This window comes from Lepisosteus oculatus, chromosome 9, assembly GCF_040954835.1.
Source record: "Lepisosteus oculatus isolate fLepOcu1 chromosome 9, fLepOcu1.hap2, whole genome shotgun sequence".
NCBI classification, from domain to species: domain Eukaryota; kingdom Metazoa; phylum Chordata; class Actinopteri; order Semionotiformes; family Lepisosteidae; genus Lepisosteus; species Lepisosteus oculatus.
Window position 1 is genome coordinate 15,992,865 of NC_090704.1, and position 13,970 is coordinate 16,006,834.

At 37.9% G+C, this 13,970-nt stretch overlaps 1 protein-coding gene across 2 annotated transcripts; it reads left to right on the top strand.

The window, feature by feature from the left end:
- The first annotated feature begins 1,825 nt into the window (after window positions 1-1,825).
- On the top strand, window positions 1,826-13,948 carry LOC107078394 (uncharacterized protein C1orf87). 2 transcript variants are annotated; one of them, XM_069194697.1, is made up of 9 exons: window positions 1,826-1,908; window positions 2,447-2,578; window positions 7,719-7,887; window positions 8,277-8,339; window positions 9,718-9,963; window positions 10,377-10,525; window positions 10,765-10,831; window positions 11,199-11,379; window positions 13,109-13,948. In XM_069194697.1, exons 2-9 carry the CDS (start codon window positions 2,475-2,477, stop codon window positions 13,267-13,269), a joined length of 1,140 nt encoding a protein of 379 aa, XP_069050798.1. In that variant the 5' UTR covers window positions 1,826-1,908; window positions 2,447-2,474; the 3' UTR covers window positions 13,270-13,948. The 2 variants fall into 2 exon arrangements, with proteins under 2 accessions (XP_069050798.1, XP_015210963.1); XM_015355477.2 differs by having other exon boundaries at window positions 10,768-10,831.
- Window positions 13,949-13,970: the final 22 nt, after the last annotated feature.

Genomic DNA, 13,970 nt, shown 5'->3' on the forward strand with positions numbered 1-13,970 from the left:
GCCCACTACGATCCTGAGCCACAGAACCCCGGGCACAATTAAGGCCCAAACCAGTTCTGACCTTCAGAACTCCAGGCGCAATTAAGGCCCACACCAGTCCTGAACTACAGTACGTGCATTTAATGCACCACTTGCTCTAGAACCACGGGCGCAATTAAGGCCCACACCGATCCTGAGCCTCAGAACTCCGGGCGCAATTAAGGCCCAAACCAGTTCTGACTTTCAGAACTCCGGGCGCAATTAAGGCCTACACCAGTCCTGAACTTCACGGTAAGGGTCCAAAACCCGTTCAAAAACTCCACGCGCAATTAAGGCATAAACCAGCTTCGAACGCCTGTACACAATACCGCGGAACCCCTGCCAGACCAAATTCTGGGCTTACAGCAAACAACCCATTACATACACCGGTGTCTTCCCCGGGCCAGAGGAATTCAGAAACTCACATTTACTCCGTCATCTCGGGCGATTCTCGCAGGGAGCAGAGACTTTCCAATCGGTCAGAGAGAGTCAGGACTTTTAAATAAAAGAGGAGTCCTTACCTCTTAGTAATATGCGCGCTGACCGTCTCTCCTGCCGCTGGGAAGTTCCGCGCCTTCTGGAGCATCCGCTGACTACGCCAAATTTGCTGTAACAGAAGAAATAAGGTTCTTGATCCCGAGATGAAGTAAAACAGATGAGTTTATTGCATGCAAGGAACAATAAAGCCGAAGTCTTGTTTCCCGCAAGAAACAACAAAACCGAAGTATTGTTCCCCGTACTGTTACAAACTTTTGGTTTATATACAGTAGTGTCTTCTTCTCCGTTTCTGACGTCACTCGGTCTGATGGTAAAGAGGGGGGTTCATGGTATTTGGCCAGTTTACGATGTTCTGGACAAATGGTCAGTTTAAGATTACACCCAGGGGGGTTCCTAGCTTGCATCTGCAATCCTTATCAGTTAACCCCCTTTCCTGCCATAAACCCCAGCTTGTGACTTAGAAGTCTAAACCTCATACAGAAAGGATTAAATTCAAACCCCTGTCTTCAGATCTTTCTTCAACAGCAACAATATATGGCCAGCACTATTATTTCCTCATCCAGGTGAGTTAATGCAAAAGTATTAAGTACCCTTTAAATTTGTTGTCTCATGTCATTATTAGAATTTGTCTAACCTGTTGAAAAAAAGCATGCATGCAGAATGGATAAAATCATGACTAGCTGGCTAACATAAAGCGTCCTTTTCGGTTTATGAAATATTTTAGACATAGCACCCTTACCCATAAAGAGTTGTGTTGAGTGTAAATTTAGAAATTTGATATTGAGTGCTGCTAAAATTAGGTACTGTATACAGCATGTCTAGCATTGCAAGGGAAGTTTGTTAAAATGTTATAACTGCTAACAGGTAGTTTTTTAATTTATTACGAAGTGGAAGAAAAGTTATTTTGGCTACTTGTTTTAAAAATTACAGGTCAACTGTAAAATTTGTACAAAAAGTTTGTGTACTCTTTTTCTTCCACCACTTGCCCTGATACTACATTTTTTATTTCATTTTGAGTTCACTTGTCTTGGTGGTGAAGTATCAGTCATAGTTCTCTGTATTCTTAAATGCCATGGTGACTTCAGTCATAAACAGGACGGAAATTTATATATCAAACTAATGCTCTGACAGGAAATACACAGCTCCAACTAGACATCTTCTCTAGCTGCAAATGCAGTACTCTATCTTTGGGTAATTCACTAGGGCAGGTTTAATCAGGGTAACCATGGTGCAGAGAGAGTACACAGGGACGCGCTTTCATTAATTGGTCTAGAGATATTTTTTCTCATTACCTCACAGAAACACTGAAGCTCCATTTGATGTTCATTTTGTTTTCTATTATTTTTCTCATTTTAAAGCACCTTGTTCTCTTTGGGTGGTTCTCTTGCATACGTAAGTACAACAAAGAATGAGGACCTGAAAGTATTTGTTTTAAGATTTCATGTTAGACCATTATATCTGTTGATTTAATTGAATGCAGGATTTTGCTTTGTCGTTCCTATTACTTACAGTACATGTAAAAAATCCTGCAAGTGCCTTGTATTATTTAGATAATACACTGGTGTATTACAACCATAACTTTAAAAAATCATTGTTCAACTTGATATTTAAGTGGTAGATGTGTCAGATTTAAAGAGACAGGAAGGCTAGCTGGGTATAAGAGTAGCATAACCTCTAATGAACCACCATTTAAGATTTCAGAAATGTGACAATGACAAAGCAAGTGCTTCAATTATCTGCAGTTTTGTACCTAAAATTTGAATATTTGATGATAGTCTGATTAGAAAGAACTCGTACTATAACTGCCAGTAATTTAGATTTTTTTCTCACCACTCTACTGGTGTTGTTACAAGACAGTCTTTGAGCTGCACAATTGCAATGTGAAACAATTAGATGAAACAACATGATGCCTAAAACATTTTGTCCCCAGACAACCGCTTCATTTGGAGAAAAAAGAAATGGCAGCAAAGAATGCTCCTTTTGGAACTGATTCAACCCCAGAAGTAGTTGTGAAGATTATCGGCAGCAAGCATGTCAAGTATTTTGTTGACATGCCAAAGAAGTAAGGTGGAATTTATTTTTTAAATAAATAAAACAAATAAAAAAGGATGTTAAATGAGCTGAAGCTTACCATTCCATTTTTCTCCTGAGCTACAAAGACGTTCTCTTTTACCTACTGTACTGTATATTAGCATATTATTCTGATAGATATCTAAACATGTTCTCACATGACAGGCTGCACCCAGCTTAACCTCAAAGTAACACAAATCGGAAGATATGTAAATAATGACACAGAATGGTGTTTATGGAACATGGACCATTATTAACCTCTTCCTTCCACAGCAATTTTAGACTCCCAAGCGTCTGCTAACAGGAAAGACCCTTGATAAGACCTATTCTCATTTTCCAGTGTTTTCTCTAAGACGTGCTGACATGCCTGGAGGCACGGCTCAGCTTGTTTTTCACTGAGGTGAAAAGCAAGAGGTCTGCAAACAGCTTGCAGCCTTTGGCAATGGGTTCACATTTACTTCCTATGTATGTACAACAAACAGAAAGACGTTCTTACATTCAGACATTTCACTTAATTCACTAGGAATAACAACACCAAAGAATTAAGCTTACTGAAAGATATATAGAGTGTTTCAGTCAGGATAAATTTGACGTTATCTGCCTGGCTAGGGGCCGACCACTTGGCTATAGGATGAGGCTATGACCCTCATGCAGAGTGAAGAGTGACCAAGGGGGAGCTGCAAAGATGAAGATGGGGTGGAGGAGGGATGCAAAATTCATATGCAAGGGAGAGAACAGAATTACATATAGTTTTTAGATTTTTTATGTAAGGAAGTGAGTCAAGAATGATCACAAACCACTGATTGAGGTTGACTGTTGTTAAACCCTCCCAAATTTTCATTATAAACTTCATTACACTGTTTTCTCCTGGTAAGACAGGGAATCCTTCAGGTTTTAAACATTATGTTTAATGAATTGCTTTCAGCAAATGGTGATCTCTGACTACCCTTTAACACAGTTGTAAAGATGAAAGCTTAAAGTTTGAAGCTACTGCTAGTAATGCAAAGTCAATGCTTATCGGAGATGGCAAGTTTACACTAAATACAGTGAACTGTAGTAAATCATTGTTATAAAATGTCAAAAGTTAAACAATACTTTTATTGTAGAAACACTACAGTACATGTGTTTATTTTGCATTATCTTCATGCAGGTTTGACATTTTTTTTAAATCCTTGTTTAAATTATAATACATCATAATGAACCATCCACATAAGAGTTCATGTGTAATTTTTTTTCAGCAATTCTTTAGATTCATTATATACTTTAATATATTAGTATTTCAGGTGGGTAGCTGCTTCAGCCTGCATAGTCTGCAAAGGAACAAGTAATAGGTTTATTCCATGCTGACAAGAGAAGAAAGAAAACACAACGTTTAGGCTGTGGAGCTTTCTTTAGGTGTTTTATTTCTTCTCTTTTCACCATGGAATAAACCTATTACTTGTTCCTTAAATATAATATGTGCCTCAATTTTAATTCTATTCAGGAGAATAAATTATTTACTCAAATATTTTACTGAACAATGAGAAGCCAGGAAGACATTAAAATGTGTTTTTGTTCAATCTAATATACTTCCTTCATTAAAACCATTAAAAAAGAACTATTAAAGATTTCTTTCCCACCTTTTCTTTAGAATGATTTTCTAATTTACAAGATTTGAAATTTTCAGCAGTTTACATTTTTACTAGTATTCATCAGCTTTGGATTGAATACAGATGAGACAATCACATCCAGCTCCTTTTAAAGGGTGCTAAATTTGCTTGAACAGCATGGCTAGGTAGCTTGTTCCAGACATGGGGCAGAGCAGTGGCTCTGTGACTAAGGATCTGCACCTGTGACTGGAAGGTTGCCGGTTCAAATCCCATGGCTGGCAGAGGAATCCTACTCTGTTGGGCCCCTGAGCAAGGCCCTTAACCCCAGCTGCTCCAGGGGTGCCATATAATGGCTGACCCTGTGCTCTGACCCCAAGCTTCTCTCCCTGTCTGTGTCTCATCAGACTCAGCTGGGGTATGTGAAAAGAAGAATTACTAATGCAAGAAATTGTATAGGGCTAATAAAGAAACATTAAACATTATCAATCCTTTGTGTCATGACTGGTTTGCAGTGCATTTAGGACCAAAAACGTCTGATATTCCATTTAGATCATGAAGTGGATCTCTAGGTTGGCCTTATCAATATCTTTGATACTTTTGGAACCTTAAATATGTCCAGTCATACTCTCTTCTTATCATGATTCACAAAATTCTGTTCTTCTAATCTGCCTGAGTATGACATTTCTTTACAACTCTCCTTGAATTGATTCCAGAGCAGCAATAAAATCTTAGTTTTGCAATGTGTAAATCAAAATTGTACACAATATTATAAAATATATTGCTAAGACATCACTTATAATGTTAATTTAATAGAGAAGAAGAACTTGCAAGAAAATATAACACTGTAAAATAAATATGAAATGGTGGGGGTCTGCTCTTGGAATGTAAGAAATCATTCCATCAATTTCTGACTATCAAGCAAATCATATGCATCACATCATGTGGCAAATTCTTATGGTTTCTCAATAACAGTACAGTACCAGTCAAAAGTTTGAGTACTGTTGTGCTGCAGGGCAGTGATTAGCAAGGGATGGACCCTATGCGGGCAAGATGTAACAAGACACTAAAGTAACAGGGAAATCCAAGGTCATGGTCAAAGACTAGCAAAAGGGTCAAGAGCCAAAATACTAGGAAAAAGGTAGCAAAAGGATTCAAAGACAAATATCGAAAATCATGGTCAAAAGTGTAGCCAAAAGTCCAAAACAAACCAAGAAATATTCCAGAGAAGGTATTGCCATACAATCTGTAGCTCACAAAGTTTGAACCAATACTGAGCACTGATAGAACAGGGAACAAGGTTTAAATAGGCTGGAGGGGAGGCGTGGTGATGAGTTAATGCGGGGATGAAGTACTAGCTCTTAGTTGGGGTGTCCTCTGGTAGCGGGATGTTGGAAGTGTAACAAGTACACCTGCTTAAAACCAGGTTTTTCATGATTATCTGTGCTTTAAACTGTATAAACTTGTCTATAAACACTCAATATTCAATTACATGATATGTGTACTTATAATCTTATATAAACTACATTCAAAATGTTAATTTTTCATTTTCAATTAAATGAACACCCAGAGCAAGCGGATTTCAGTCTGAAGTCCAGGTTAGTTAAAAGTCAGAAATGTGTATAACATGGTGTTAAAACACTAAATGAACTGTCCCAGAAATAAAAGCTTAGCTCAATGCAACTAGAAGTACAGATGTTTCAACATCAAATGTTCAGAGGAGGTTAATGTACGTGAAGCTGGCCTACCAGAAAGAATTGCTGTAAAGAAACCATTGTTAAGATAGATACATTATTGATCCCATGAGGGAAATTGCAGTGCAACAGCAGCTTAACACAGACAACACAGCCACAGTGTAATGAATGATACAATAATAATAATAGTACAATACATACAATACAATCAGTACAGTGAGGGGTGCACTAAAAGAGTTACTCACAGTCCGGACACACAAAGAACAAACTAGAACAGAACAGTACGCAGAAAAATCGTATCACACATATGAATATAAATATAGTTATAGATATAAATATAAATGTATTGCACAGGTCCCTGGCATATATTGCACAAAAAACGGTTGTAAACGGGAAAAGAAAAGAAAGAGAACAGATGTAGCAGTAGATGTGTAGATGCGTTCAGTCCAGAAACAGGTCACTGTCAATGTTGCCTCTGCCCAGACGCAAGGTGGATGCGTTGTACAGTCTTATGGCAGAAGGCAAGAATTACCTCCTGTAGCGCTCCCTGTCGCACCGTGGATGAATCAGTCTATTGCTGAATGTGCTCTTCATTTCTGCAAGCCTGTCATAGAGGGGATGGGAGATGTTGTCCACAATGGCCTCTAGTTTGGACACCATTCTCCTCTCAGCCACTACTTCCAAGGGATCCAGGTCAGACCCAATGACAGAGCTTGCTCTCCTGATGAGCTTGTTCAGCCTTTTAGAATCCACTGCTCTAAACCAGGGCCCCAGCATACCACTGCATAGAAAATGGCACTCTCTACCACCGACTGATAGAACATATGAAGCATCTTACTACATACAGTACATTGAAGGACCTGAGCCTCCGCAAGAGTTGGCTCTGTACCTTCTTATAGATGGCCTAGATGTTCTTAGACCGTTCCAGTCTATCGTCGATGTGCACTCCCAGGTACTTGTACGAGTCCACCATCTCCACGCCACTCCCATGGATGTAGACAGGAGTAGGTTTGACCTTTTTCCTCCTGAAATCTACCACCAGTTCCTTTGTCTTTGTTATATTCAGTTCCAAGTGGTTCACCCCTCACCACTCCACAAAGCTGCTGTCCAGTCCTCTGTACTCCTCCTCCTGCTCACCCTTGATACATTACACAATTGCAGAGTTATCTGAGAAGATATGAAGAGTGCAGAATGAGAGGAAGAGACTTGCCTAGTTGCCAGCTTCACCTCCTCTGAACAGTTGATGTTGAAACATCTGTACTTCTAGTTGCTTCTGGTTTCGCAGACTTTTGACTCTAATGAATGTATTGTCTGATTCTGAGGTCACCTTTGTCCTGCCAGACCTTTATCGGTCCTTATGAGTGCCAGTTTCTTTATATCTTTTGATAGTCTTGGCCACAGCTCTTACTGACACTTGCAAAGTCCTTGCAATTTGCAATTTGTCTTAAAGATTGACCTTCATTTCCTTAAAGTAATTATAGGCTGTCTTTTTTCTTTGCTTGCTGAACAAATTTTGCCATGTTCATTCAGGAATTACAAACTTTTGCCCATGCTCCCTATATTTATAGTAGTCGTGGACCCTCACCAGTTTATCAATTATTGGTGACAAAAGGTAAATGAGGTAACATGCTAGTTAACTTGGGTGTTCATTTAATTGAAAATGAAAAATTAACATTTTTAATGCAGTACACTTAAGATTATAAGTATACATATCATGTAATTAAATATTAAGTGTTTGTAGACAGGGTTATACAGTTTAAAGCACAGGTTATCATGAAAAACCTGGCTTCAAGCAGGTGTACTCAAACTTGACTGGTACTGTGCATACTGTACGTATTTCCCATGGCTGTAGGGCTAAACCCGTCAACAGCAACTCTCAGCAGCTGGTGTCTGAATTCCTACAGTACAGTGAAAGCGAAGTGACAAAGGTACCTCCAGATAAGCCTGTCCCAGCAGTTCACCTGCTCACAGAACATTTGGAGGCCCAGGAACTAATTCCCCAGCAAACAAAGAAAAAGCAGGTAAAACGTGAGACAAACTATGTCTTTCATTATGTTTGGGAGAACTGAAGTGTATTATTTCAGAAGAACATCAAAGTAGCACAAAATCTGTAAACTTAGTGTTCATGCTTAGATCTCTGAAATTGAGCTTAATTGATTTAATTTTAAAATTGTGACAATTATTAATCAGTAGTCAAAGTGGAGTTCTATGATGCTGTATGAGGCTGATACTGTATTCCAGGAAAACAATTCCTATTGGTATTTGTTTCACAAACCTGCCTAAGGTGTTTTTTTGAGGAATGTAAATGTGTGAATCCATAGGCTTTGGACAGACTGGATGTTTACTTGTCATAAGACAAGGTGTGACAGCCCCATCAGGGGATCACACCTTGTCTTATATTCATTGTCAGAAAGCAGGTATGCAGAGGAGCACTGGCCAGACTGCAGAGGAGGGTCACTCACATGAACTCCAGGTAAGTAGAGGAGACTTCCCAAGACAGAGGTGTTTCCAGTTCAATCTTGGATAGTGAACAGGCAACACTCAGCATTGCAGTAATATGAAGCACTCAGAGATTTTTTTTCAGTGATACTGCAACATCATTTTTATAAGAAATACTTTATGAAAAAATCCATAAATTGACATATAAGAATGTGCACATATGGATAATGTTTCAGTCATTCAGTTGTACCACATTACAGCGGTGATAAATACACAATGTATGTAAAAAAGCATCATTATTCCCAGCATTTACTGTATTGCTGGGGAAGCTGCAAAGTTGTCAGAGCCTGAGGAACTGTGAAAAAGGGAGAGAATGTTTAATATGTGTTCCTCAGGTGCTGACGACTTTGCAGTGACAACGTGTATTTCCAAAACCAAGCCCTCAAAATACACTCTTTTTTCATCAACAGAGGATACCCCACCCATATTATTGAAGGGCCCTCAGCCCTCGGATCATCAACTCAATCAGGAACTCCTGGCCTCACAACTGCATTCTGTTGGTGCTTCCCTACCACCCTAACACACTTTTTATCCCCAGGACCATCAATGACAACTTCCCCATCTTACAGGATGATCCCTCCACTGGTACCCTTTTTTCTGACCGCCCCATCATCTCATATCACTGACAACCTAATCTGCGAAATCTTCTTGTTCACAGCTCCCTTGACTGCCCTCAGCAATCATCCACACCAGGCACCTTCCCCTGCAACAGAACTCCCTGAATATATATCTAATACCACTCTCATTCAATGCCCCACTAGACAATTCCGGTTCACTCAGATGACATCTTGCACCTCCAACAACCTTGTTTACTGCATCTCTTGCAGACAATGCTCAGCTATCTACAGTACGTTGGAGAAACAGGAAGGAGACTGGGAGACCACTTCAGGGAATATGTCAGGGCAGTGACGATCAAAGATCTCTCCAAGCCCATAGTTTCTCATTTTACTTCTAACGGCTACAATCACATTGATCTCTCTGTCTTCATTCTCAAAGAAGGGTTTCTCAACTCCCATTGCAGAAAGACATCTGTAACCAAAATTATCCTGAAACTAGTATCACACCACCCTCCTTCTCTCAACAACAGACTCTTTCCTTCTAGTCCTCTCTATTAATTTGCAGGTCTCAAATTCACACCTCTCTTTACCCCACCACCCTGCTGGTGCCTGCTCTGCTTCTGTCCTGCTCCCACCTACTCTCCGCTCCCAGCTTTTGTTCTCCCACACTTTATCAGCTGCTGACTTTCCTCTATTTCTCACACCTCTCCAGAAGAAGTCTCCACAGCTGAAATGTTGTGTTTCTTTTCAACATGGAATAAACCTTTATTTGCTCCTTTGCATATCTAACTTTAGTCTGCTATGGGAATGCTCAGGGACCCAGGCCCGCTCTCCACCATTGTGAGAAAAGAATTGCAGAGCTGGACATCAGTTGGCTTGGAGAGTGTAGAGGAGGAACTTAAACAGCTAGATCCAACATACTCTGGAATTGTCCACCAATCTCAGCTCCTTCTGGCCTTCTTACGGCAAGAAGCTCCGCTCCTGTTGTCAACTATGAGACTTCTCCTCAAGACCTTTGCTGACCCAACCAATCCAGAGCAGGTAAAAACTCAATGATGGTGATAACAATCATTACTATTATTAAGAATAATATAAAAGTGTATCTTAATTTTCAAAATTTTAAATATTTACAATATTTAATAAAATATTTATTTTTAACTCTTTTGTCAGGTGATTTACTTTTTCATATAGGCTTTATTTGTTAATATTTGTGATAAATCTCATCTGTGGAAATCACACATGCAGTAGCAGTAGTTCTTGTCAAGATTCTTCTGAAGTGATTTATTCTATTTCTCTAAACTATGTAAGACATTAAATACAAGTGGCATGGAAATGTGAATCGAAAAAATGCATATTCTATACACATCCCAAAAAAAAAACAGATATTGTATTGTCCTGCCTAAATATACAAATGTGTAAATTGGTAATTTTTTCACAACAATCACATACTGTAGGTGCACTATAGGCAGCTACTAGATCTGATTGCTGGAGCTGTGAAGACCGAAGGACAGAAAGTAAATATAGAGACACATTGTTCAAGAACTAGTGATGACCAAGTACTGTCAGCAGCTGTAACTCCAACTGAAATAACTGACATTGCAAGGTATGTGTATGTTTATTATTTTGTTTGTTACACATTTAACAGAAATTTATGATTTTTTAGTTAAAAAAAACTATAATCCGACTTTTAAGGGGAAGTCTTGAACACCACAATTCTTCTTTCCTATAAAATTAAGTAGTGCCTTTTAACAGGATTGGCAGCTTCTGTAATAGATAAAATTGGTCAGACTCTACTGTTGAGCATACTGTATACTAAGTATACATTTTCTTGTTTTTATTAAGCAGAACAATCATAAAAAATGGGGAAGGCACACAATCAGTTTATCAACAAGTAACAAAGGATTATCAGGTAAACTTGGATGCAGTAAGATGTTTCAAAAGAATCCCACACAAACCTGGCATGCACACAGCACACATTTGACATACAGTAGTGTATTTTTTGTGTGTTTGACTAAGAATGATTAAATTAATCCCTTCATCGGTGCAACCCAGTTCTAATTGAAGATGTATTTTTTATTTAAAAAGTTTGCATTAGTAGTAAATTATTAAAAAAACTTTACTGTTCTGATTTAATGGAAAGTAAGGATTCATTTGAAATGGTACAATTTTAAGAATACACTAGAATTGGGAAACACAAAGATTATTCAATCCAAAGACTTATGATTTAGGTTTGTTAGTGCAATAAAACTATCTCTTGTTTGTTTCTGGTTTTGCAGACCAATGATGAACAAGTATATGCAAAGAGCAAGAATGTAAGGCCACAGATCCAGAGGTTTTCCAAGTCTACAGGCAGTGAGAGGCAGGGAGAGATGCAGCTCCCCACATATGGAGAAACCTGGCTGCAAAGGTTCCAACGAATGGAAAAAGGCTTGCACATGTGCGACTACAAAAACACAGGTACTAAAAGACCAGAGTTCCAAACTAAGGTTTTCACACTTAAACCAATTTTTGGGTGCCTTAAAATATTTTATCATGCTCATCATTGCTATAAAGCATTTCAGAAAATTAAAACAAACTTTTCTCGTCAACAAAAAAACTTTTAAATATCACGAACAATGAATCAGTGGATTAAAGATTTTTTTGCATTCTTCATTTATTTTCACATGATGCTCAGTTCAGCATGATTCCTATACTTAAAAACACACATTGCTGCATCACTGCTGCAAAGCTAGTTATAGCAGTTTACAGTACGTCACTGACTCAAGCCACAAGCTGCATGACTGCTGTAAGTGATTGCAGCTGGGGAGCTGTATAACAAATACCACTCAACAGCAAGAGTCAATGGACTTACAGGACACATAACAAGGATCATTCTGCAAGCTTTTTTGAAAAACTCTTCCTGGGATACTATTTATGTATATAGTATATACTGTATAGTTTATCTCCCAAAACAGAGTCATAATGCTCAACATTAATGAATTAATGCTCAAGAGCATTAAATCCTGAGTCTGCTGAGGTAGGTTATAAATAAGAAAGAATGTTTAAAGCTTAATAAAAGTGTCTAAGATTTTACAACTCTTTGTTTTTGATTGTTCTATGCTTAGCCATGTGTATCTATGACTATTTGTCTGGGTTTTGTCTTTCTTGTCAGACAAGTGAAGTGAACTTGTATAGTAAGCATAGATTGCATTCTATGCTCAAGAAATTTCAGTAAAAAAATTAAATTAAATAAATAATTAAATTAAAACTTTTGAGCTTAAAAATAAAATGCTGTACAACAGCATAGGGAATTATTCGTTTCACCACTTAGCTGCAACATATACATTTGACCACATTCATCCAGGGCACTGAGGTATCAGGTACAGTCAGAGGTGTGATACAAAACCCAGTAAACTGTTTCAGAGAAATTCCAAGAAAATATTCATAGTTTGAAATGCCACTGAAGATATCAATTATCCGTGCCTTCCTACACATATAATTCCTACTGTATATTTGTGTAACAGTGCCAGACAAATGAAACAAATTCCAGGTTATTATTGACTTGTTCAACAATAGGCAACCTTGACTTTTCCATTCTATTAATTGCAAGTCATTGTTGCAGATAATCCTTAATTATGAAAGTGCTCTTTAGTACCTGGATCAATTAAAGAATGAGCATATTTGAAGAGATGAATGGAGCAATTCCTGGAGGGCCCAGTGTTGTCTGGGTTTGGTTCCATTTGCATTCTCAGTTACATAGTGGGTCTAATAATTTAATTAGCTGCAAAACTGCTATCCTAACCAGGCTCCATGAAGATTTATAAGTCTGTACCCTTAATGAAGTGAATGGCTTGTGTAATCAATTTAAAGGACCTTAAGAAAAAATCTATGCATGTTTGAGAAAAGTACATTGATTGTTTGCCTGCTCAGGTTGGAACAAAATCTAGAAGGCCTTCCTAGAACTGTGTTTGTGGCTGTTGGAATGGAGAATTGAACAATTCTCAAAAAACAAAGCAGCCATGACATAACTATTACATAATCGAAGCACATCTGATCTACATTTGTAATTTTATTCAGATCACAATGCATAGCACAAATTATTAATCTGAATCGTTTCAAAAGTTCTCATACAGTGATTTCCCAATTCATTTGGTAAATGATTATGCTTTATAACTTAATAATTTGAGGACTTTGCTTATGTTTACAGGCTACCTTGAGAAGGATGAAGCAAAACGTCTAATCCACAATTACAATCTCATTTTCAACTTGAATTTGAGTCCCTTGAAAATTAGTGAGGGACTTCATACTTTTCAATCTGAAGGGGTAGTCAACTTGGATTCATTGCTGCATTATCTTAAAGAATTGTGACACTTGTTGTGAAAATACATAGAACCACATTGTATATGATGAGTGGATTTTATTTCTTTTTAAAAAACTACAAGTTGTTGTACTTAGACTGGAGCTGATTATGTTTCTTAAAATATTATGAATCTCATTTCTGAAATCTGTTTTTAATCTATGTGCAAAGTAAACTGACACCAGGGTTACTCTTTTCAAGAAACGCCCTGGAATTTTTAACAACCACAGAAAGTTAGGACCTCAGTTTTACATCTCATCTGAAGAATGGAGACTTTTATAGTATAGTATAGTCACTATATCGGGGCATCAGGGCCCACACAGACTGCAGAGACTGCAGGCTGAGCACCCCCTACTAGCCCCACTAACACCTCTTCCAGCAGCAACCTTAGTTTTTCCCAGGAGGTCTCCCATCCAGATACTGATCAGGCTTACACCTTTTTAGCTTCAGTGGGTTACCAGTTGTGAATTGCAGGGTGATATGGCTGCTGGCTATTATTATCTGAATTATCTGAATTTGATGTTGATGTTTGCTCTAAATTCATGTTTAATCAGTTTATAAATACAACAAAGAAATGTGATGGCTTTGTGAATAATGTAAATCATTAAGTGTAATAAAAAGTTTAGGAAAAATCTACAAATCCAGGTTTTGAAGCTCACAATTTTGTAATTTTTATTTATTTTATTTGAAGATATGTAATATTTATAAATTT